The 24,438-nt window shown below is 57.4% G+C and overlaps 3 protein-coding genes across 7 annotated transcripts in view; 1 reads left to right on the forward strand and 2 right to left on the reverse strand.

Annotated features, from left to right (window-relative positions):
• Nucleotides 1-24,438, forward strand: part of KATNAL2 (katanin catalytic subunit A1 like 2) — a 495,511-nt gene that overhangs the window by 356,299 nt on the left and 114,774 nt on the right. The gene's annotated exons all lie outside the window — the stretch shown is intronic.
• LOC134760353 (elongin-A3-like) lies at nt 9,566-11,281 on the reverse strand. Its single transcript, XM_063717032.1, has 2 exons — nt 9,760-11,281; nt 9,566-9,684 (listed from the first exon to the last, which is right to left on the reverse strand). Exons 1-2 carry the CDS (start codon nt 11,279-11,281, stop codon nt 9,566-9,568), a joined length of 1,641 nt encoding a protein of 546 aa, XP_063573102.1.
• LOC129051576 (elongin-A3-like) lies at nt 15,457-17,172 on the reverse strand. Its single transcript, XM_063717033.1, has 2 exons — nt 15,651-17,172; nt 15,457-15,575 (listed from the first exon to the last, which is right to left on the reverse strand). The coding sequence occupies exons 1-2, from the start codon at nt 17,170-17,172 to the stop codon at nt 15,457-15,459; spliced, it is 1,641 nt and encodes a 546-aa protein (XP_063573103.1).

Here is a 24,438-nt window from a genome sequence, read left to right on the forward strand (position 1 = left end):
AGCCAATCGGGACGGTCCACGCCAGGTGGACTGCTGTGCCCGGCAGGTTCATTAGGTTAATTGCAGCCTGGACACACCCCACTGAGTTCTACCGTTGGCCCTCCTTGTTCCCAGCCCCCGCATCTGTGGATTCCCAAAGACACAGACAGAATCCCCTTGGGAGTAAAAGCGAAAATAACAACACCGCAAGACAAAATCGTAGGAAGGAGAACCAACAGAGGAGGACAACTCTTTACCTGGGATTGCCGTCGTGTGAGGGGACTTGGAAACATTCGTAGAAAAGTGGGATTAAGGGAGAAAAATGAAAAAGGTGTATTTTACTTCTCGACCCCGTCTCCATCAACTTCGAGACCCTTCTGGAAGCAGTGTCTCCTCCCCGCCGTCCAGCCCATCCCTAAAGCCCCCCAGGGTCCTGGGAATGTAACTGTTTCCATGCAATCTTTCTTCCGTTGTTAACTGAAGAAAACTGGGTGCCCTTTACAGGTTTTCTAAGACAAGGAAACGAAAAGAAGTCAGCAGGCGCCAAATCAGGACGGTAAGGTGGACGCCTCGTGATTTCCCATGGCAAGTCTTGCCCAGCTGCCCTCGTTGGAAGAAAGGCATGAGCAGGAACGTTGTCGTGGTGGAGAAGAACTCTCTGGTGGGGACCTTCTCCGCTCCAGCTTTGGCTAACTCTCTGAAAAGGCTCTGCCAGTGAGCAGATGTGATCAGGGTTTGGCCCTCCAGAAAGCCAACGAGGAGAATCCCTCTGGCATCCCCCCCCAAACGGTGGCCATGACCTCCGCTCTTGACTGCTCCTCTGTGGCTTCGGCTGGAGCACTGCCACCTCTTGCTAGCCACGGCTTCGTGCTTGGTCTTCAGGATCCTGCCGGGTAGAGCCAGGTTTCATCTCCTGCTGCCAATCTTGGAAGAAATGCTTCAGGATCTTGCTCCCACCGGTTGTTTAAAATCTCCTCGGAAAGGCTTGCTCTGGCCTGCAGCTGATATCGGCGCCACGGTTTGGGCAGCCGAGTTCCACTCTCACCTTTCAGTCCGAATGGGGAAAACACAACCATTTGAAGTATGAGGATTCGGGTGTTAAGCCTTTTCTGAGAATTACCCTCCGTGTTGTGTAGAGAAATAGGTAAATTTGCTGTGTTTCCAGACTTCCGGCTACCTCACGAAGAGGATCCTAGTGCAATACTGGCCATGCTTCCGGAGCTCCCAGAATGAGGATTGTTTTGTAAATAGGTGGGAAGAGAATTGAGCTGTCCTGGGTCAGTGTAGCAATGTTACAGCAGGATCCTTAGGTTGATGCTGAATTCTATTCTGGGGCAGGTTTATGTGTTGTGTGGGGGTTGTTTCCTTTCTGTCTTTTGGAGCGGGTGTGTCGCAGTGGGAGCAGGGATCTGCTGAGGTCTGTCTCGTTCTCCAGTAATGAATGAGTTTAATGGGTGCAGCCGCTGTTTTCAGTAGCACGCCAGTGGGGGCATCGATGAGCTATGAGGAGCTAGAGCTTGCTCGGATTGCTTCCTTGTGTTTGTGTTTTGAGTTGTGTTTGCTTGTTTCGTGCTTGTTCTCCATTTCGGCAGGGGAAACGATTTTCCAGGAAGGAAGGTTGTTGCCAGTGGAAAACAATTTGGTTCCGAGGGACTGGGGTTTCTGGCTGGGAGTGGGGAGGGGCTGCAGGGTGATCGGTGGCCACTCCACCTCCTCCAGAGAGAGCGTGTGGCTTCTCTGCCTTGGGGAGGATATTCTGCTCTCTTGTGAGTTTTGCAGGCCACCTGAGATTCTCTCTTGAATTGCTGTCAAGAAATAGGGACGGGCGTTGTCTCTGGCCCTTGCTGGGGAAGGTTTTCTGAGGTTTTGTTTTTCAATTTTGAGACGGAGTTTGGCTTCTGTTGTCCAGCCTGGAGCGCAGTGGTGGGATCTGGGCTCACCGCAAACCCCGCCTCCCGGGTTCAAGCGATTCTCCTGTCTCAGCCCCCTGAGTAGCTGGGATTACAGGCGCTCGCCAGCAAGCCCAACCGAGTTTCGTCTTTTTAGAAGAGACGGGATTTCCTCAGGTTGGTCAGGCTGGTCTGCAACTCCTGACCTCAGGTGGTCCGCCGGCCTCGACCTCCCAAAGCCACGGGAATACAGGCGCGAGTCACCGTGCCCGGACATGTCTGAGTTTTACGCGGTCGCTGACTGGATTATGTCCCCTTCCCCGGAACGGATGCTTTTCTGTCTTCCTTAAGGGTAGCATCTCTGTGGCACCCCGTTTCTGGCTCCTTCCGTGTTCTTCAGGCTTGAAGGCCTCCTTTGACGTGCACCGGCATCCACTCAGGTGCCTGCTTCCAGGAGCTTCCCAGCCCCCATGCTGCTGACAGCCCAGGGTACAGGACTTTGATCTCTTCTGCTGCCCTTGCTCGGTTTTGCCTTGCGGCTTATGTCTTTGTATTTCTCTCTCTACCCCTCACTGTCGGTAACGCCTAAGAACGAGGTTTACTTAATGGGGGGGGGGGGTGGTGTGTGTGCGCGTGCGTGTTTGTGTGTGTGCGCGCGCGTGTGTGTGTGCGTTTGTGTGTGTGTCTTTGTTTGTGTGTATGTGTGTGTGTCGTATCTGGCACACGGACCTGTGACTACCAGCCCGCGTGAAGCCAACAAATGCCCTGAGTTAGAAGGCAAACGTTCACCAAAGCTTGCAGGAGCTGGTAGGAGGTGAAGTCAAGGTAGTTAACCCGGTCATCTCATGGGAATTAGAAACTCTGGTTGGCAGGTTTAGACTTCCTGATCGAGAACCTAAATAAGCTGATTAAGGTGTCGCCATTCTTTCACAGGGGTTCTGGGTGAAAAGATTGGGAATGACTCTAGTAAAAGTGTTTTGACTTAAGGAACGTACCAGTTGTTAGCATTTATGTATGAAAGCCAAGAGTTCCTTTCTTCAAACAAACAGCAGTTTTCTTTGAGGTGTGCTCTGGTTGTGTCATCCAGGCTGGAGTGCAGTGGAATGAGGAAGGGTCACCGCAACCTCCGCTTGCCCAGCTCAGGCGATCCTGCCACCTCAGCCCTTTAAGGAGCTGGGACCACAGGGGCCGTGCCACCACGCCGGGCTAATTTTGGTATCTTTTGTGGAGACGGGGCTTCTCCGTTTGGCCCAGCCTGGTCCCCACCTCCTGGGCTCAAGCGATCTGCTTTCCTCGGCCTCCCGGAGGAGGATGGCTCACGATTAGAGGATCATGCCCGGCCTTTTATCTAAAAGAAAACAACAACAGTAACAAGACATTTTGCGTAGTCGGAGTTATCAGTGTCAACTGATGGATTGAGAGTTTGTGTCTAAGAAGTCCCTGTGTGCTCCATGATTTCAGAAGAGAGAACAAACGGCAAAAGGGACTCTCACATCTCGTACCTGATTTATGATGGCAACTAGGGCGTTGTTTAAAAAACGGTCGGTGAACCACCAAAGCAGAGTTGATCCGAACGCGTTCATAATATCTTCTGAATTCTGAGGTGTCCTCCAAGCAGGGAGGCAGTGGCCGGGTGTGGGAGGCAAAAATCACAGGGCCAGCGCTTGACACCTGCAGAATTCAGAGGCTCAACTTTGCACCCAGCCAAGGGTCCTGGTGTCCATTGGAAGTTTCGTTCCCCAACCCGCGTTGACTTTGCATTGGTCCTCCTCCCCCCAGATTTTATGTGTCAGGCAAGTCCTGAGTTTATCGTCGGGAGAATCTTCTCTTGTAGTCTCGAACTGCCTTGGCCATCAGCGGGGCCACTTTCTTGGCAGCCTGTTTCCGGGTCTTGGCCGCGGGCGCCGCGTGCTCATTGCTGCTGCTCAGGCAGGGGTTGGCCCGCTTCTCAGGGAGCCCGTGAAGGACGTTGCTGCTGCTGCTGCTGCTGCTGCTGCTGCCGCCGCCGCCGCCGCCGCCGCCGCCGCCGTCCCCGAGGCCGGAGGCAGGCTGGCTGCTTCCTGCGGGCTGGGGGGCTGGCTTGATCTCCCCGTTTCCGGGGTCAGCGGCTCCTGCAGACTTCTCTTCCCTCCTGGAAGCATCATAAGGCGTCTTGGCCACAGAGTTGAAACAGATCATCTTTGTCTGTCGGCCGCTGGGTTTGTTTTCAAGTGCAGATCGGATTTTCGTGGTCACTACTCGCAGCCGCTGCTCTCGGGCGTCGCGAAGCCGCAGGTACAGCTCCCGCCAAGACTCGTGCTCCTGCGGCTTTTCTCCCTTGAAGTCCTGGAGACAATGAATCCTCCATAATTCATCTGTCTCTCGAGCGAGTGCGTGGTTGTCTTTCTCTGTGCGATACAGCTGATCAGGCGTCCACCCTTCCGGAACGGGTTCAAGAACCGAGTAGGCGACCCCTCCCACGTCGCCGAGGGCGTCCGGATTGTTTCTAAGCACCGGGAGGCACTGCTGGCGCAGCGTCAGCACCTGGAGCTGGCAGGCAGGCCTGGAGCCCGAGTACACCTGCAGCCTAGCATTCACTCTGCGTCCAGGGAAAGCGGCTTCCTCCTGGAACGTTGGCGCGGAGAGTGCTTCTGGCTCTGCCTGGGAGGTCATGGCCTCAAAAGCGGACAGCAGATCGTAGTTGGCCTGCATCCAGGCCGCTGAGGGGTCCCAGAGCTCTGCGAAGAGAAGGCTGGGCACCGTTTTCGGCCCGGCGGAATCAGCGCCGGCCGCCTGCAGCCTCTCTGACTGGCTTTCCTGGACAGGAGGCGATTTGTGAGCCGAAGCCCAGCGGGACGATTTGCGCCCCTTGCTGTGGCTCGCCACCGCTTCCCCCTGAGGTTGGCCCTGGCAGCCCGGACCCGGCAGAGGCCCGCCCTGAGCGGCGTGAGCGTGGCCTCTTCCGGGTTGCTTCCCGGGCACAGCGGGCTCAGGGCCCTCGGGCGTCGGGAGGGGAGCGGTGCGCGTTGGAGGGTCCCGACGGGGGCCGGAATCAGCTGGGGCCATTCTGGGGCGCTGTCTCTCGGCTCTGGGCTCGCGACTGGGAGACCTCGGGTGAGGTCTCTGTTGTCCCGGAGGTGTTCTGCGTGCTGTCCGTCCGTGCTGAGGGCTGTGAGATGGGCTCCTGGGGGCCGTCGCGTTTTCTGGGAAGCCCCAGGCCTTTTCCTGGTCCTGGAGAGCCTCCCCGAGGCGCTGTCGGGAAGCGCTGTCCTCAGCGTCCTGTGGGTCAGGCCCGGTGTTTCGGTCCACAAGCACCAGCTTCTTCCACCGGGCCGCTAAGTCTCTGGCAAAGTCGCCCACGTGCTGGTGCTTCCGCAGGCGCTTCACCGTCTTTCTGATTCCAGTCTCCGCCAGGATGTCTGCCGTCATGGGCAGGGCGGAGAGTTTCTGCAAATATTTCTCCAGCTTTTTGGGGTTCGTCTTCGTGGCCAGACGCACCTGCAGCTTCTGCACTGCGCGCAGCGTAGTGGAGCCTGCCGCCATCTCAGCAGAGCTGTGCAGGCGTCGCTGTCCTCGCGTTCGCGGCTCTGTCCTCGGGGCGGCGGGACACGAAGTCTGGGGTGGCCGGTCCTCGCTGCCCGGTCGCCAGGCAGCGACCTCGGGATGTGGAGTCACAGCCTGGCGCGAGCTCGGTCCTCGGAGCAGTGGGCCACTGGTTCCGGGGCGCTGGTCCTCGCGGACCGCAGGCCTCGGGGCGTGGAGTCCCCACAACCTGGAGCGAGCTGGGTCCTCGGAGCAGCGGGCCACTTGGTCTGGAACGCCGGTCCTTGCAGACAGCTGAGCAGGCCCGCTTCTGTCCCTCGGGATGTGGAGCCGCAGCCTGGAGTGACCTCTGCGCTGCGCCGTCCGAGGCGGAATGCAGCTGGGCTGCCAGAGCCCGGCCTTATATAGCCAGCCCCGGGCCCACCCAGGACTCAAGCCCTGACCCCCTTGGGCCTTGGGCAGCCCCGCCCCAATACGAATTCATTCCGTCAGCCCAACGCAGCCAATCGGGACGGTCCACGCCAGGTGGACTGCTGTGCCCGGCAGGTTCATTAGGTTAATTGCAGCCTGGACACACCCCACTGAGTTCTACCGTTGGCCCTCCTTGTTCCCAGCCCCCGCATCTGTGGATTCCCAAAGACACAGACAGAATCCCCTTGGGAGTAAAAGCGAAAATAACAACACCGCAAGACAAAATCGTAGGAAGGAGAACCAACAGAGGAGGACAACTCTTTACCTGGGATTGCCGTCGTGTGAGGGGACTTGGAAACATTCGTAGAAAAGTGGGATTAAGGGAGAAAAATGAAAAAGGTGTATTTTACTTCTCGACCCCGTCTCCATCAACTTCGAGACCCTTCTGGAAGCAGTGTCTCCTCCCCGCCGTCCAGCCCATCCCTAAAGCCCCCCAGGGTCCTGGGAATGTAACTGTTTCCATGCAATCTTTCTTCCGTTGTTAACTGAAGAAAACTGGGTGCCCTTTACAGGTTTTCTAAGACAAGGAAACGAAAAGAAGTCAGCAGGCGCCAAATCAGGACGGTAAGGTGGACGCCTCGTGATTTCCCATGGCAAGTCTTGCCCAGCTGCCCTCGTTGGAAGAAAGGCATGAGCAGGAACGTTGTCGTGGTGGAGAAGAACTCTCTGGTGGGGACCTTCTCCGCTCCAGCTTTGGCTAACTCTCTGAAAAGGCTCTGCCAGTGAGCAGATGTGATCAGGGTTTGGCCCTCCAGAAAGCCAACGAGGAGAATCCCTCTGGCATCCCCCCCCAAACGGTGGCCATGACCTCCGCTCTTGACTGCTCCTCTGTGGCTTCGGCTGGAGCACTGCCACCTCTTGCTAGCCACGGCTTCGTGCTTGGTCTTCAGGATCCTGCCGGGTAGAGCCAGGTTTCATCTCCTGCTGCCAATCTTGGAAGAAATGCTTCAGGATCTTGCTCCCACCGGTTGTTTAAAATCTCCTCGGAAAGGCTTGCTCTGGCCTGCAGCTGATATCGGCGCCACGGTTTGGGCAGCCGAGTTCCACTCTCACCTTTCAGTCCGAATGGGGAAAACACAACCATTTGAAGTATGAGGATTCGGGTGTTAAGCCTTTTCTGAGAATTACCCTCCGTGTTGTGTAGAGAAATAGGTAAATTTGCTGTGTTTCCAGACTTCCGGCTACCTCACGAAGAGGATCCTAGTGCAATACTGGCCATGCTTCCGGAGCTCCCAGAATGAGGATTGTTTTGTAAATAGGTGGGAAGAGAATTGAGCTGTCCTGGGTCAGTGTAGCAATGTTACAGCAGGATCCTTAGGTTGATGCTGAATTCTATTCTGGGGCAGGTTTATGTGTTGTGTGGGGGTTGTTTCCTTTCTGTCTTTTGGAGCGGGTGTGTCGCAGTGGGAGCAGGGATCTGCTGAGGTCTGTCTCGTTCTCCAGTAATGAATGAGTTTAATGGGTGCAGCCGCTGTTTTCAGTAGCACGCCAGTGGGGGCATCGATGAGCTATGAGGAGCTAGAGCTTGCTCGGATTGCTTCCTTGTGTTTGTGTTTTGAGTTGTGTTTGCTTGTTTCGTGCTTGTTCTCCATTTCGGCAGGGGAAACGATTTTCCAGGAAGGAAGGTTGTTGCCAGTGGAAAACAATTTGGTTCCGAGGGACTGGGGTTTCTGGCTGGGAGTGGGGAGGGGCTGCAGGGTGATCGGTGGCCACTCCACCTCCTCCAGAGAGAGCGTGTGGCTTCTCTGCCTTGGGGAGGATATTCTGCTCTCTTGTGAGTTTTGCAGGCCACCTGAGATTCTCTCTTGAATTGCTGTCAAGAAATAGGGACGGGCGTTGTCTCTGGCCCTTGCTGGGGAAGGTTTTCTGAGGTTTTGTTTTTCAATTTTGAGACGGAGTTTGGCTTCTGTTGTCCAGCCTGGAGCGCAGTGGTGGGATCTGGGCTCACCGCAAACCCCGCCTCCCGGGTTCAAGCGATTCTCCTGTCTCAGCCCCCTGAGTAGCTGGGATTACAGGCGCTCGCCAGCAAGCCCAACCGAGTTTCGTCTTTTTAGAAGAGACGGGATTTCCTCAGGTTGGTCAGGCTGGTCTGCAACTCCTGACCTCAGGTGGTCCGCCGGCCTCGACCTCCCAAAGCCACGGGAATACAGGCGCGAGTCACCGTGCCCGGACATGTCTGAGTTTTACGCGGTCGCTGACTGGATTATGTCCCCTTCCCCGGAACGGATGCTTTTCTGTCTTCCTTAAGGGTGGCATCTCTGTGGCACCCCGTTTCTGGCTCCTTCCGTGTTCTTCAGGCTTGAAGGCCTCCTTTGACGTGCACCGGCATCCACTCAGGTGCCTGCTTCCAGGAGCTTCCCAGCCCCCATGCTGCTGACAGCCCAGGGTACAGGACTTTGATCTCTTCTGCTGCCCTTGCTCGGTTTTGCCTTGCGGCTTATGTCTTTGTATTTCTCTCTCTACCCCTCACTGTCGGTAACGCCTAAGAACGAGGTTTACTTAATGGGGGGGGGGGGGTGGTGTGTGTGCGCGTGCGTGTTTGTGTGTGTGCGCGCGCGTGTGTGTGTGCGTTTGTGTGTGTGTCTTTGTTTGTGTGTATGTGTGTGTGTCGTATCTGGCACACGGACCTGTGACTACCAGCCCGCGTGAAGCCAACAAATGCCCTGAGTTAGAAGGCAAACGTTCACCAAAGCTTGCAGGAGCTGGTAGGAGGTGAAGTCAAGGTAGTTAACCCGGTCATCTCATGGGAATTAGAAACTCTGGTTGGCAGGTTTAGACTTCCTGATCGAGAACCTAAATAAGCTGATTAAGGTGTCGCCATTCTTTCACAGGGGTTCTGGGTGAAAAGACTGGGAATGACTCTAGTAAAAGTGTTTTGACTTAAGGAACGTACCAGTTGTTAGCATTTATGTATGAAAGCCAAGAGTTCCTTTCTTCAAACAAACAGCAGTTTTCTTTGAGGTGTGCTCTGGTTGTGTCATCCAGGCTGGAGTGCAGTGGAATGAGGAAGGGTCACCGCAACCTCCGCTTGCCCAGCTCAGGCGATCCTGCCACCTCAGCCCTTTAAGGAGCTGGGACCACAGGGGCCGTGCCACCACGCCGGGCTAATTTTGGTATCTTTTGTGGAGACGGGGCTTCTCCGTTTGGCCCAGCCTGGTCCCCACCTCCTGGGCTCAAGCGATCTGCTTTCCTCGGCCTCCCGGAGGAGGATGGCTCACGATTAGAGGATCATGCCCGGCCTTTTATCTAAAAGAAAACAACAACAGTAACAAGACATTTTGCGTAGTCGGAGTTATCAGTGTCAACTGATGGATTGAGAGTTTGTGTCTAAGAAGTCCCTGTGTGCTCCATGATTTCAGAAGAGAGAACAAACGGCAAAAGGGACTCTCACATCTCGTACCTGATTTATGATGGCAACTAGGGCGTTGTTTAAAAAACGGTCGGTGAACCACCAAAGCAGAGTTGATCCGAACGCGTTCATAATATCTTCTGAATTCTGAGGTGTCCTCCAAGCAGGGAGGCAGTGGCCGGGTGTGGGAGGCAAAAATCACAGGGCCAGCGCTTGACACCTGCAGAATTCAGAGGCTCAACTTTGCACCCAGCCAAGGGTCCTGGTGTCCATTGGAAGTTTCGTTCCCCAACCCGCGTTGACTTTGCATTGGTCCTCCTCCCCCCAGATTTTATGTGTCAGGCAAGTCCTGAGTTTATCGTCGGGAGAATCTTCTCTTGTAGTCTCGAACTGCCTTGGCCATCAGCGGGGCCACTTTCTTGGCAGCCTGTTTCCGGGTCTTGGCCGCGGGCGCCGCGTGCTCATTGCTGCTGCTCAGGCAGGGGTTGGCCCGCTTCTCAGGGAGCCCGTGAAGGACGTTGCTGCTGCTGCTGCTGCTGCTGCTGCTGCCGCCGCCGCCGCCGCCGCCGCCGCCGCCGTCCCCGAGGCCGGAGGCAGGCTGGCTGCTTCCTGCGGGCTGGGGGGCTGGCTTGATCTCCCCGTTTCCGGGGTCAGCGGCTCCTGCAGACTTCTCTTCCCTCCTGGAAGCATCATAAGGCGTCTTGGCCACAGAGTTGAAACAGATCATCTTTGTCTGTCGGCCGCTGGGTTTGTTTTCAAGTGCAGATCGGATTTTCGTGGTCACTACTCGCAGCCGCTGCTCTCGGGCGTCGCGAAGCCGCAGGTACAGCTCCCGCCAAGACTCGTGCTCCTGCGGCTTTTCTCCCTTGAAGTCCTGGAGACAATGAATCCTCCATAATTCATCTGTCTCTCGAGCGAGTGCGTGGTTGTCTTTCTCTGTGCGATACAGCTGATCAGGCGTCCACCCTTCCGGAACGGGTTCAAGAACCGAGTAGGCGACCCCTCCCACGTCGCCGAGGGCGTCCGGATTGTTTCTAAGCACCGGGAGGCACTGCTGGCGCAGCGTCAGCACCTGGAGCTGGCAGGCAGGCCTGGAGCCCGAGTACACCTGCAGCCTAGCATTCACTCTGCGTCCAGGGAAAGCGGCTTCCTCCTGGAACGTTGGCGCGGAGAGTGCTTCTGGCTCTGCCTGGGAGGTCATGGCCTCAAAAGCGGACAGCAGATCGTAGTTGGCCTGCATCCAGGCCGCTGAGGGGTCCCAGAGCTCTGCGAAGAGAAGGCTGGGCACCGTTTTCGGCCCGGCGGAATCAGCGCCGGCCGCCTGCAGCCTCTCTGACTGGCTTTCCTGGACAGGAGGCGATTTGTGAGCCGAAGCCCAGCGGGACGATTTGCGCCCCTTGCTGTGGCTCGCCACCGCTTCCCCCTGAGGTTGGCCCTGGCAGCCCGGACCCGGCAGAGGCCCGCCCTGAGCGGCGTGAGCGTGGCCTCTTCCGGGTTGCTTCCCGGGCACAGCGGGCTCAGGGCCCTCGGGCGTCGGGAGGGGAGCGGTGCGCGTTGGAGGGTCCCGACGGGGGCCGGAATCAGCTGGGGCCATTCTGGGGCGCTTTCTCTCGGCTCTGGGCTCGCGACTGGGAGACCTCGGGTGAGGTCTCTGTTGTCCCGGAGGTGTTCTGCGTGCTGTCCGTCCGTGCTGAGGGCTGTGAGATGGGCTCCTGGGGGCCGTCGCGTTTTCTGGGAAGCCCCAGGCCTTTTCCTGGTCCTGGAGAGCCTCCCCGAGGCGCTGTCGGGAAGCGCTGTCCTCAGCGTCCTGTGGGTCAGGCCCGGTGTTTCGGTCCACAAGCACCAGCTTCTTCCACCGGGCCGCTAAGTCTCTGGCAAAGTCGCCCACGTGCTGGTGCTTCCGCAGGCGCTTCACCGTCTTTCTGATTCCAGTCTCCGCCAGGATGTCTGCCGTCATGGGCAGGGCGGAGAGTTTCTGCAAATATTTCTCCAGCTTTTTGGGGTTCGTCTTCGTGGCCAGACGCACCTGCAGCTTCTGCACTGCGCGCAGCGTAGTGGAGCCTGCCGCCATCTCAGCAGAGCTGTGCAGGCGTCGCTGTCCTCGCGTTCGCGGCTCTGTCCTCGGGGCGGCGGGACACGAAGTCTGGGGTGGCCGGTCCTCGCTGCCCGGTCGCCAGGCAGCGACCTCGGGATGTGGAGTCACAGCCTGGCGCGAGCTCGGTCCTCGGAGCAGTGGGCCACTGGTTCCGGGGCGCTGGTCCTCGCGGACCGCAGGCCTCGGGGCGTGGAGTCCCCACAACCTGGAGCGAGCTGGGTCCTCGGAGCAGCGGGCCACTTGGTCTGGAACGCCGGTCCTTGCAGACAGCTGAGCAGGCCCGCTTCTGTCCCTCGGGATGTGGAGCCGCAGCCTGGAGTGACCTCTGCGCTGCGCCGTCCGAGGCGGAATGCAGCTGGGCTGCCAGAGCCCGGCCTTATATAGCCAGCCCCGGGCCCACCCAGGACTCAAGCCCTGACCCCCTTGGGCCTTGGGCAGCCCCGCCCCAATACGAATTCATTCCGTCAGCCCAACGCAGCCAATCGGGACGGTCCACGCCAGGTGGACTGCTGTGCCCGGCAGGTTCATTAGGTTAATTGCAGCCTGGACACACCCCACTGAGTTCTACCGTTGGCCCTCCTTGTTCCCAGCCCCCGCATCTGTGGATTCCCAAAGACACAGACAGAATCCCCTTGGGAGTAAAAGCGAAAATAACAACACCGCAAGACAAAATCGTAGGAAGGAGAACCAACAGAGGAGGACAACTCTTTACCTGGGATTGCCGTCGTGTGAGGGGACTTGGAAACATTCGTAGAAAAGTGGGATTAAGGGAGAAAAATGAAAAAGGTGTATTTTACTTCTCGACCCCGTCTCCATCAACTTCGAGACCCTTCTGGAAGCAGTGTCTCCTCCCCGCCGTCCAGCCCATCCCTAAAGCCCCCCAGGGTCCTGGGAATGTAACTGTTTCCATGCAATCTTTCTTCCGTTGTTAACTGAAGAAAACTGGGTGCCCTTTACAGGTTTTCTAAGACAAGGAAACGAAAAGAAGTCAGCAGGCGCCAAATCAGGACGGTAAGGTGGACGCCTCGTGATTTCCCATGGCAAGTCTTGCCCAGCTGCCCTCGTTGGAAGAAAGGCATGAGCAGGAACGTTGTCGTGGTGGAGAAGAACTCTCTGGTGGGGACCTTCTCCGCTCCAGCTTTGGCTAACTCTCTGAAAAGGCTCTGCCAGTGAGCAGATGTGATCAGGGTTTGGCCCTCCAGAAAGCCAACGAGGAGAATCCCTCTGGCATCCCCCCCCAAACGGTGGCCATGACCTCCGCTCTTGACTGCTCCTCTGTGGCTTCGGCTGGAGCACTGCCACCTCTTGCTAGCCACGGCTTCGTGCTTGGTCTTCAGGATCCTGCCGGGTAGAGCCAGGTTTCATCTCCTGCTGCCAATCTTGGAAGAAATGCTTCAGGATCTTGCTCCCACCGGTTGTTTAAAATCTCCTCGGAAAGGCTTGCTCTGGCCTGCAGCTGATATCGGCGCCACGGTTTGGGCAGCCGAGTTCCACTCTCACCTTTCAGTCCGAATGGGGAAAACACAACCATTTGAAGTATGAGGATTCGGGTGTTAAGCCTTTTCTGAGAATTACCCTCCGTGTTGTGTAGAGAAATAGGTAAATTTGCTGTGTTTCCAGACTTCCGGCTACCTCACGAAGAGGATCCTAGTGCAATACTGGCCATGCTTCCGGAGCTCCCAGAATGAGGATTGTTTTGTAAATAGGTGGGAAGAGAATTGAGCTGTCCTGGGTCAGTGTAGCAATGTTACAGCAGGATCCTTAGGTTGATGCTGAATTCTATTCTGGGGCAGGTTTATGTGTTGTGTGGGGGTTGTTTCCTTTCTGTCTTTTGGAGCGGGTGTGTCGCAGTGGGAGCAGGGATCTGCTGAGGTCTGTCTCGTTCTCCAGTAATGAATGAGTTTAATGGGTGCAGCCGCTGTTTTCAGTAGCACGCCAGTGGGGGCATCGATGAGCTATGAGGAGCTAGAGCTTGCTCGGATTGCTTCCTTGTGTTTGTGTTTTGAGTTGTGTTTGCTTGTTTCGTGCTTGTTCTCCATTTCGGCAGGGGAAACGATTTTCCAGGAAGGAAGGTTGTTGCCAGTGGAAAACAATTTGGTTCCGAGGGACTGGGGTTTCTGGCTGGGAGTGGGGAGGGGCTGCAGGGTGATCGGTGGCCACTCCACCTCCTCCAGAGAGAGCGTGTGGCTTCTCTGCCTTGGGGAGGATATTCTGCTCTCTTGTGAGTTTTGCAGGCCACCTGAGATTCTCTCTTGAATTGCTGTCAAGAAATAGGGACGGGCGTTGTCTCTGGCCCTTGCTGGGGAAGGTTTTCTGAGGTTTTGTTTTTCAATTTTGAGACGGAGTTTGGCTTCTGTTGTCCAGCCTGGAGCGCAGTGGTGGGATCTGGGCTCACCGCAAACCCCGCCTCCCGGGTTCAAGCGATTCTCCTGTCTCAGCCCCCTGAGTAGCTGGGATTACAGGCGCTCGCCAGCAAGCCCAACCGAGTTTCGTCTTTTTAGAAGAGACGGGATTTCCTCAGGTTGGTCAGGCTGGTCTGCAACTCCTGACCTCAGGTGGTCCGCCGGCCTCGACCTCCCAAAGCCACGGGAATACAGGCGCGAGTCACCGTGCCCGGACATGTCTGAGTTTTACGCGGTCGCTGACTGGATTATGTCCCCTTCCCCGGAACGGATGCTTTTCTGTCTTCCTTAAGGGTAGCATCTCTGTGGCACCCCGTTTCTGGCTCCTTCCGTGTTCTTCAGGCTTGAAGGCCTCCTTTGACGTGCACCGGCATCCACTCAGGTGCCTGCTTCCAGGAGCTTCCCAGCCCCCATGCTGCTGACAGCCCAGGGTACAGGACTTTGATCTCTTCTGCTGCCCTTGCTCGGTTTTGCCTTGCGGCTTATGTCTTTGTATTTCTCTCTCTACCCCTCACTGTCGGTAACGCCTAAGAACGAGGTTTACTTAATGGGGGGGGGGGGGTGGTGTGTGTGCGCGTGCGTGTTTGTGTGTGTGCGCGCGCGTGTGTGTGTGCGTTTGTGTGTGTGTCTTTGTTTGTGTGTATGTGTGTGTGTCGTATCTGGCACACGGACCTGTGACTACCAGCCCGCGTGAAGCCAACAAATGCCCTGAGTTAGAAGGCAAACGTTCACCAAAGCTTGCAGGAGCTGGTAGGAGGTGAAGTCAAGGTAGTTAACCCGGTCATCTCATGGGAATTAGAAACTCTGGTTGGCAGGTTTAGACTTCCTGATCGAGAACCTAAATAAGCTGATTAAGGTGTCGCCATTCTTTCACAGGGGTTCTGGGTGAAAAGATTGGGAATGACTCTAGTAAAAGTGTTTTGACTTAAGGAACGTACCAGTTGTTAGCATTTATGTATGAAAGCCAAGAGTTCCTTTCTTCAAACAAACAGCAGTTTTCTTTGAGGTGTGCTCTGGTTGTGTCATCCAGGCTGGAGTGCAGTGGAATGAGGAAGGGTCACCGCAACCTCCGCTTGCCCAGCTCAGGCGATCCTGCCACCTCAGCCCTTTAAGGAGCTGGGACCACAGGGGCCGTGCCACCACGCCGGGCTAATTTTGGTATCTTTTGTGGAGACGGGGCTTCTCCGTTTGGCCCAGCCTGGTCCCCACCTCCTGGGCTCAAGCGATCTGCTTTCCTCGGCCTCCCGGAGGAGGATGGCTCACGATTAGAGGATCATGCCCGGCCTTTTATCTAAAAGAAAACAACAACAGTAACAAGACATTTTGCGTAGTCGGAGTTATCAGTGTCAACTGATGGATTGAGAGTTTGTGTCTAAGAAGTCCCTGTGTGCTCCATGATTTCAGAAGAGAGAACAAACGGCAAAAGGGACTCTCACATCTCGTACCTGATTTATGATGGCAACTAGGGCGTTGTTTAAAAAACGGTCGGTGAACCACCAAAGCAGAGTTGATCCGAACGCGTTCATAATATCTTCTGAATTCTGAGGTGTCCTCCAAGCAGGGAGGCAGTGGCCGGGTGTGGGAGGCAAAAATCACAGGGCCAGCGCTTGACACCTGCAGAATTCAGAGGCTCAACTTTGCACCCAGCCAAGGGTCCTGGTGTCCATTGGAAGTTTCGTTCCCCAACCCGCGTTGACTTTGCATTGGTCCTCCTCCCCCCAGATTTTATGTGTCAGGCAAGTCCTGAGTTTATCGTCGGGAGAATCTTCTCTTGTAGTCTCGAACTGCCTTGGCCATCAGCGGGGCCACTTTCTTGGCAGCCTGTTTCCGGGTCTTGGCCGCGGGCGCCGCGTGCTCATTGCTGCTGCTCAGGCAGGGGTTGGCCCGCTTCTCAGGGAGCCCGTGAAGGACGTTGCTGCTGCTGCTGCTGCTGCTGCTGCTGCCGCCGCCGCCGCCGCCGCCGCCGCCGCCGTCCCCGAGGCCGGAGGCAGGCTGGCTGCTTCCTGCGGGCTGGGGGGCTGGCTTGATCTCCCCGTTTCCGGGGTCAGCGGCTCCTGCAGACTTCTCTTCCCTCCTGGAAGCATCATAAGGCGTCTTGGCCACAGAGTTGAAACAGATCATCTTTGTCTGTCGGCCGCTGGGTTTGTTTTCAAGTGCAGATCGGATTTTCGTGGTCACTACTCGCAGCCGCTGCTCTCGGGCGTCGCGAAGCCGCAGGTACAGCTCCCGCCAAGACTCGTGCTCCTGCGGCTTTTCTCCCTTGAAGTCCTGGAGACAATGAATCCTCCATAATTCATCTGTCTCTCGAGCGAGTGCGTGGTTGTCTTTCTCTGTGCGATACAGCTGATCAGGCGTCCACCCTTCCGGAACGGGTTCAAGAACCGAGTAGGCGACCCCTCCCACGTCGCCGAGGGCGTCCGGATTGTTTCTAAGCACCGGGAGGCACTGCTGGCGCAGCGTCAGCACCTGGAGCTGGCAGGCAGGCCTGGAGCCCGAGTACACCTGCAGCCTAGCATTCACTCTGCGTCCAGGGAAAGCGGCTTCCTCCTGGAACGTTGGCGCGGAGAGTGCTTCTGGCTCTGCCTGGGAGGTCATGGCCTCAAAAGCGGACAGCAGATCGTAGTTGGCCTGCATCCAGGCCGCTGAGGGGTCCCAGAGCTCTGCGAAGAGAAGGCTGGGCACCGTTTTCGGCCCGGCGGAATCAGCGCCGGCCGCCTGCAGCCTCTCTGACTGGCTTTCCTGGACAGGAGGCGATTTGTGAGCCGAAGCCCAGCGGGACGATTTGCGCCCCTTGCTGTGGCTCGCCACCGCTTCCCCCTGAGGTTGGCCCTGGCAGCCCGGACCCGGCAGAGGCCCGCCCTGAGCGGCGTGAGCGTGGCCTCTTCCGGGTTGCTTCCCGGGCACAGCGGGCTCAGGGCCCTCGGGCGTCGGGAGGGGAGCGGTGCGCGTTGGAGGGTCCCGACGGGGGCCGGAATCAGCTGGGGCCATTCTGGGGCGCTTTCTCTCGGCTCTGGGCTCGCGACTGGGAGACCTCGGGTGAGGTCTCTGTTGTCCCGGAGGTGTTCTGCGTGCTGTCCGTCCGTGCTGAGGGCTGTGAGATGGGCTCCTGGGGGCCGTCGCGTTTTCTGGGAAGCCCCAGGCCTTTTCCTGGTCCTGGAGAGCCTCCCCGAGGCGCTGTCGGGAAGCGCTGTCCTCAGCGTCCTGTGGGTCAGGCCCGGTGTTTCGGTCCACAAGCACCAGCTTCTTCCACCGGGCCGCTAAGTCTCTGGCAAAGTCGCCCACGTGCTGGTGCTTCCGCAGGCGCTTCACCGTCTTTCTGATTCCAGTCTCCGCCAGGATGTCTGCCGTCATGGGCAGGGCGGAGAGTTTCTGCAAATATTTCTCCAGCTTTTTGGGGTTCGTCTTCGTGGCCAGACGCACCTGCAGCTTCTGCACTGCGCGCAGCGTAGTGGAGCCTGCCGCCATCTCAGCAGAGCTGTGCAGGCGTCGCTGTCCTCGCGTTCGCGGCTCTGTCCTCGGGGCGGCGGGACACGAAGTCTGGGGTGGCCGGTCCTCGCTGCCCGGTCGCCAGGCAGCGACCTCGGGATGTGGAGTCACAGCCTGGAGCGAGCTCGGTCCTCGGAGCAGTGGGCCACTGGTTCCGGGGCGCTGGTCCTCGCGGACCGCAGGCCTCGGGGCGTGGAGTCCCCACAACCTGGAGCGAGCTGGGTCCTCGGAGCAGCGGGCCACTTGGTCTGGAACGCCGGTCCTTGCAGACAGCTGAGCAGGCCCGCTTCTGTCCCTCGGGATGTGGAGCCGCAGCCTGGAGTGACCTCTGCGCTGCGCCGTCCGAGGCGGAATGCAGCTGGGCTGCCAGAGCCCGGCCTTATATAGCCAGCCCCGGGCCCACCCAGGACTCAAGCCCTGACCCCCTTGGGCCTTGGGCAGCCCCGCCCCAATACGAATTCATTCCGTCAGCCCAACGCAGCCAATCGGGACGGTCCACGCCAGGTGGACTGCTGTGCCCGGCAGGTTCATTAGGTTAATTGCAGCCTGGACACACCCCACTGAGTTCTACCGTTGGCCCTCCTTGTTCCCAGCCCCCGCATCTGTGGATTCCCAAAGACACAGACAGAATCCCCTTGGGAGTAAAAGCGAAAATAACAACACCGCAAGACAAAATCGTAGGAAGGAGAACCAACAGAGGAGGACAACTCTTTACCTGGGATTGCCGTCGTGTGAGGGGACTTGGAAACATTCGTAGAAAAGTGGGATTAAGGGAGAAAAATGAAAAAGGTGTATTTTACTTCTCGACCCCGTCTCCATCAACTTCGAGACCCTTCTGGAAGCAGTGTCTCCTCCCCGCCGTCCAGCCCATCCCTAAAGCCCCCCAGGGTCCTGGGAATGTAACTGTTTCCATGCAATCTTTCTTCCGTTGTTAACTGAAGAAAACTGGGTGCCCTTTACAGGTTTTCTAAGACAAGGAAACGAAAAGAAGTCAGCAGGCGCCAAATCAGGACGGTAAGGTGGACGCCTCGTGATTTCCCATGGCAAGTCTTGCCCAGCTGCCCTCGTTGGAAGAAAGGCATGAGCAGGAACGTTGTCGTGGTGGAGAAGAACTCTGGTGGGGACCTTCTCCGCTCCAGCTTTGACTAACTCTCTGAAAAGGCTCTGCCAGTGAGCAGATGTGATCAGGGTTTGGCCCTCCAGAAAGCCAACGAGGAGAATCCCTCTGGCATCCCCCCCCAAACGGTGGCCATGACCTCCGCTCTTGACTGCTCCTCTGTGGCTTCGGCTGGAGCACTGCCACCTCTTGCTAGCCACGGCTTCGTGCTTGGTCTTCAGGATCCTGCCGGGTAGAGCCAGGTTTCATCTCCTGCTGCCAATCTTGGAAGAAATGCTTCAGGATCTTGCTCCCACCGGTTGTTTAAAATCTCCTCGGAAAGGCTTGCTCTGGCCTGCAGCTGATATCGGCGCCACGGTTTGGGCAGCCGAGTTCCACTCTCACCTTTCAGTCCGAATGGGGAAAACACAACCATTTGAAGTATGAGGATTCGGGTGTTAAGCCTTTTCTGAGAATTACCCTCCGTGTTGTGTAGAGAAATAGGTAAATTTGCTGTGTTTCCAGACTTCCGGCTACCTCACGAAGAGGATCCTAGTGCAATACTGGCCATGCTTCCGGAGCTCCCAGAATGAGGATTGTTTTGTAAATAGGTGGGAAGAGAATTGAGCTGTCCTGGGTCAGTGTAGCAATGTTACAGCAGGATCCTTAGGTTGATGCTGAATTCTATTCTGGGGCAGGTTTATGTGTTGTGTGGGGGTTGTTTCCTTTCTGTCTTTTGGAGCGGGTGTGTCGCAGTGGGAGCAGGGATCTGCTGAGGTCTGTCTCGTTCTCCAGTAATGAATGAGTTTAATGGGTGCAGCCGCTGTTTTCAGTAGCACGCCAGTGGGGGCATCGATGAGCTATGAGGAGCTAGAGCTTGCTCGGATTGCTTCCTTGTGTTTGTGTTTTGAGTTGTGTTTGCTTGTTTCGTGCTTGTTCTCCATTTCGGCAGGGGAAACGATTTTCCAGGAAGGAAGGTTGTTGCCAGTGGAAAACAATTTGGTTCCGAGGGACTGGGGTTTCTGGCTGGGAGTGGGGAGGGGCTGCAGGGTGATCGGTGGCCACTCCACCTCCTCCAGAGAGAGCGTGTGGCTTCTCTGCCTTGGGGAGGATATTCTGCTCTCTTGTGAGTTTTGCAGGCCACCTGAGATTCTCTCTTGAATTGCTGTCAAGAAATAGGGACGGGCGTTGTCTCTGGCCCTTGCTGGGGAAGGTTTTCTGAGGTTTTGTTTTTCAATTTTGAGACGGAGTTTGGCTTCTGTTGTCCAGCTTGGAGCGCAGTGGTGGGATCTGGGCTCACCGCAAACCCCGCCTCCCGGGTTCAAGCGATTCTCCTGTCTCAGCCCCCTGAGTAGCTGGGATTACAGGCGCTCGCCAGCAAGCCCAACCGAGTTTCGTCTTTTTAGAAGAGACGGGATTTCCTCAGGTTGGTCAGGCTGGTCTGCAACTCCTGACCTCAGGTGGTCCGCCGGCCTCGACCTCCCAAAGCCACGGGAATACAGGCGCGAGTCACCGTGCCCGGACATGTCTGAGTTTTACGCGGTCGCTGACTGGATTATGTCCCCTTCCCCGGAACGGATGCTTTTCTGTCTTCCTTAAGGGTAGCATCTCTGTGGCACCCCGTTTCTGGCTCCTTCCGTGTTCTTCAGGCTTGAAGGCCTCCTTTGACGTGCACCGGCATCCACTCAGGTGCCTGCTTCCAGGAGCTTCCCAGCCCCCATGCTGCTGACAGCCCAGGGTACAGGACTTTGATCTCTTCTGCTGCCCTTGCTCGGTTTTGCCTTGCGGCTTATGTCTTTGTATTTCTCTCTCTACCCCTCACTGTCGGTAACGCCTAAGAACGAGGTTTACTTAATGGGGGGGGGGGGGTGGTGTGTGTGCGCGTGCGTGTTTGTGTGTGTGCGCGCGCGTGTGTGTGTGCGTTTGTGTGTGTGTCTTTGTTTGTGTGTATGTGTGTGTGTCGTATCTGGCACACGGACCTGTGACTACCAGCCCGCGTGAAGCCAACAAATGCCCTGAGTTAGAAGGCAAACGTTCACCAAAGCTTGCAGGAGCTGGTAGGAGGTGAAGTCAAGGTAGTTAACCCGGTCATCTCATGGGAATTAGAAACTCTGGTTGGCAGGTTTAGACTTCCTGATCGAGAACCTAAATAAGCTGATTAAGGTGTCGCCATTCTTTCACAGGGGTTCTGGGTGAAAAGATTGGGAATGACTCTAGTAAAAGTGTTTTGACTTAAGGAACGTACCAGTTGTTAGCATTTATGTATGAAAGCCAAGAGTTCCTTTCTTCAAACAAACAGCAGTTTTCTTTGAGGTGTGCTCTGGTTGTGTCATCCAGGCTGGAGTGCAGTGGAATGAGGAAGGGTCACCGCAACCTCCGCTTGCCCAGCTCAGGCGATCCTGCCACCTCAGCCCTTTAAGGAGCTGGGACCACAGGGGCCGTGCCACCACGCCGGGCTAATTTTGGTATCTTTTGTGGAGACGGGGCTTCTCCGTTTGGCCCAGCCTGGTCCCCACCTCCTGGGCTCAAGCGATCTGCTTTCCTCGGCCTCCCGGAGGAGGATGGCTCACGATTAGAGGATCATGCCCGGCCTTTTATCTAAAAGAAAACAACAACAGTAACAAGACATTTTGCGTAGTCGGAGTTATCAGTGTCAACTGATGGATTGAGAGTTTGTGTCTAAGAAGTCCCTGTGTGCTCCATGATTTCAGAAGAGAGAACAAACGGCAAAAGGGACTCTCACATCTCGTACCTGATTTATGATGGCAACTAGGGCGTTGTTTAAAAAACGGTCGGTGAACCACCAAAGCAGAGTTGATCCGAACGCGTTCATAATATCTTCTGAATTCTGAGGTGTCCTCCAAGCAGGGAGGCAGTGGCCGGGTGTGGGAGGCAAAAATCACAGGGCCAGCGCTTGACACCTGCAGAATTCAGAGGCTCAACTTTGCACCCAGCCAAGGGTCCTGGTGTCCATTGGAAGTTTCGTTCCCCAACCCGCGTTGACTTTGCATTGGTCCTCCTCCCCCCAGATTTTATGTGTCAGGCAAGTCCTGAGTTTATCGTCGGGAGAATCTTCTCTTGTAGTCTCGAACTGCCTTGGCCATCAGCGGGGCCACTTTCTTGGCAGCCTGTTTCCGGGTCTTGGCCGCGGGCGCCGCGTGCTCACTGCTGCTGCTCAGGCAGGGGTTGGCCCGCTTCTCAGGGAGCCCGTGAAGGACGTTGCTGCTGCTGCTGCTGCTGCTGCTGCTGCTGCCGCCGCCGCCGCCGCCGCCGCCGCCGTCCCCGAGGCCGGAGGCAGCCTGGCTGCTTCCTGCGGGCTGGGGGGCTGGCTTGATCTCCCCGTTTCCGGGGTCAGCGGCTCCTGCAGACTTCTCTTCCCTCCTGGAAGCATCATAAGGCGTCTTGGCCACAGAGTTGAAACAGATCATCTTTGTCTGTCGGCCGCTGGGTTTGTTTTCAAGTGCAGATCGGATTTTCGTGGTCACTACTCGCAGCCGCTGCTCTCGGGCGTCGCGAAGCCGCAGGTACAGCTCCCGCCAAGACTCGTGCTCCTGCGGCTTTTCTCCCTTGAAGTCCTGGAGACAATGAATCCTCCATAATTCATCTGTCTCTCGAGCGAGTGCGTGGTTGTCTTTCTCTGTGCGATACAGCTGATCAGGCGTCCACCCTTCCGGAACGGGTTCAAGAACCGAGTAGGCGACCCCTCCCACGTCGCCGAGGGCGTCCGGATTGTTTCTAAGCACCGGGAGGCACTGCTGGCGCAGCGTCAGCACCTGGAGCTGGCAGGCAGGCCTGGAGCCCGAGTACACCTGCAGCCTAGCATTCACTCTGCGTCCAGGGAAAGCGGCTTCCTCCTGGAACGTTGGCGCGGAGAGTGCTTCTGGCTCTGCCTGGGAGGTCATGGCCTCAAAAGCGGACAGCAGATCGTAGTTGGCCTGCATCCAGGCCGCTGAGGGGTCCCAGAGCTCTGCGAAGAGAAGGCTGGGCACCGTTTTCGGCCCGGCGGAATCAGCGCCGGCCGCCTGCAGCCTCTCTGACTGGCTTTCCTGGACAGGAGGCGATTTGTGAGCCGAAGCCCAGCGGGACGATTTGCGCCCCTTGCTGTGGCTCGCCACCGCTTCCCCCTGAGGTTGGCCCTGGCAGCCCGGACCCGGCAGAGGCCCGCCCTGAGCGGCGTGAGCGTGGCCTCTTCCGGGTTGCTTCCCGGGCACAGCGGGCTCAGGGCCCTCGGGCGTCGGGAGGGGAGCGGTGCGCGTTGGAGGGTCCCGACGGGGGCCGGAATCAGCTGGGGCCATTCTGGGGCGCTGTCTCTCGGCTCTGGGCTCGCGACTGGGAGACCTCGGGTGAGGTCTCTGTTGTCCCGGAGGTGTTCTGCGTGCTGTCCGTCCGTGCTGAGGGCTGTGAGATGGGCTCCTGGGGGCCGTCGCGTTTTCTGGGAAGCCCCAGGCCTTTTCCTGGTCCTGGAGAGCCTCCCCGAGGCGCTGTCGGGAAGCGCTGTCCTCAGCGTCCTGTGGGTCAGGCCCGGTGTTTCGGTCCACAAGCACCAGCTTCTTCCACCGGGCCGCTAAGTCTCTGGCAAAGTCGCCCACGTGCTGGTGCTTCCGCAGGCGCTTCACCGTCTTTCTGATTCCAGTCTCCGCCAGGATGTCTGCCGTCATGGGCAGGGCGGAGAGTTTCTGCAAATATTTCTCCAGCTTTTTTGGGTTCGTCTTCGTGGCCAGACGCACCTGCAGCTTCTGCACTGCGCGCAGCGTAGTGGAGCCTGCCGCCATCTCAGCAGAGCTGTGCAGGCGTCGCTGTCCTCGCGTTCGCGGCTCTGTCCTCGGGGCGGCGGGACACGAAGTCTGGGGTGGCCGGTCCTCGCTGCCCGGTCGCCAGGCAGCGACCTCGGGATGTGGAGTCACAGCCTGGAGCGAGCTCGGTCCTCGGAGCAGTGGGCCACTGGTTCCGGGGCGCTGGTCCTCGCGGACCGCAGGCCTCGGGGCGTGGAGTCCCCACAACCTGGAGCGAGCTGGGTCCTCGGAGCAGCGGGCCACTTGGTCTGGAACGCCGGTCCTTGCAGACAGCTGAGCAGGCCCGCTTCTGTCCCTCGGGATGTGGAGCCGCAGCCTGGAGTGACCTCTGCGCTGCGCCGTCCGAGGCGGAATGCAGCTGGGCTGCCAGAGCCCGGCCTTATATAGCCAGCCCCGGGCCCACCCAGGACTCAAGCCCTGACCCCCTTGGGCCTTGGGCAGCCCCGCCCCAATACGAATTCATTCCGTCAGCCCAACGCAGCCAATCGGGACGGTCCACGCCAGGTGGACTGCTGTGCCCGGCAGGTTCATTAGGTTAATTGCAGCCTGGACACACCCCACTGAGTTCTACCGTTGGCCCTCCTTGTTCCCAGCCCCCGCATCTGTGGATTCCCAAAGACACAGACAGAATCCCCTTGGGAGTAAAAGCGAAAATAACAACACCGCAAGACAAAATCGTAGGAAGGAGAACCAACAGAGGAGGACAACTCTTTACCTGGGATTGCCGTCGTGTGAGGGGACTTGGAAACATTCGTAGAAAAGTGGGATTAAGGGAGAAAAATGAAAAAGGTGTATTTTACTTCTCGACCCCGTCTCCATCAACTTCGAGACCCTTCTGGAAGCAGTGTCTCCTCCCCGCCGTCCAGCCCATCCCTAAAGCCCCCCAGGGTCCTGGGAATGTAACTGTTTCCATGCAATCTTTCTTCCGTTGTTAACTGAAGAAAACTGGGTGCCCTTTACAGGTTTTCTAAGACAAGGAAACGAAAAGAAGTCAGCAGGCGCCAAATCAGGACGGTAAGGTGGACGCCTCGTGATTTCCCATGGCAAGTCTTGCCCAGCTGCCCTCGTTGGAAGAAAGGCATGAGCAGGAACGTTGTCGTGGTGGAGAAGAACTCTCTGGTGGGGACCTTCTCCGCTCCAGCTTTGGCTAACTCTCTGAAAAGGCTCTGCCAGTGAGCAGATGTGATCAGGGTTTGGCCCTCCAGAAAGCCAACGAGGAGAATCCCTCTGGCATCCCCCCCCAAACGGTGGCCATGACCTCCGCTCTTGACTGCTCCTCTGTGGCTTCGGCTGGAGCACTGCCACCTCTTGCTAGCCACGGCTTCGTGCTTGGTCTTCAGGATCCTGCCGGGTAGA

The sequence above is a fragment of the Pongo abelii genome, chromosome 17, assembly GCF_028885655.2.
Source record: "Pongo abelii isolate AG06213 chromosome 17, NHGRI_mPonAbe1-v2.0_pri, whole genome shotgun sequence".
NCBI lineage: Eukaryota > Metazoa > Chordata > Mammalia > Primates > Hominidae > Pongo > Pongo abelii.

What these genes read in the sequence shown, in the direction of transcription:
- LOC134760353 (XM_063717032.1), bottom strand. Translation starts at nt 11,281, where the DNA reads ATGGCGGCAGGCTCCACTACGCTGCGCGCAGTGCAGAAGCTGCAGGTG. An exon ending in CGGCGGCGGCGGCGGCGGCG is followed by an intron (nt 9,685 to 9,759) that starts GCAGCAGCAGCA and finishes ACCCCTGCCTGA; the next exon opens with GCAGCAGCAATGAGCACGCG.
- LOC129051576 (XM_063717033.1), bottom strand. Translation starts at nt 17,172, where the DNA reads ATGGCGGCAGGCTCCACTACGCTGCGCGCAGTGCAGAAGCTGCAGGTG. An exon ending in CGGCGGCGGCGGCGGCGGCG is followed by an intron (nt 15,576 to 15,650) that starts GCAGCAGCAGCA and finishes ACCCCTGCCTGA; the next exon opens with GCAGCAGCAATGAGCACGCG.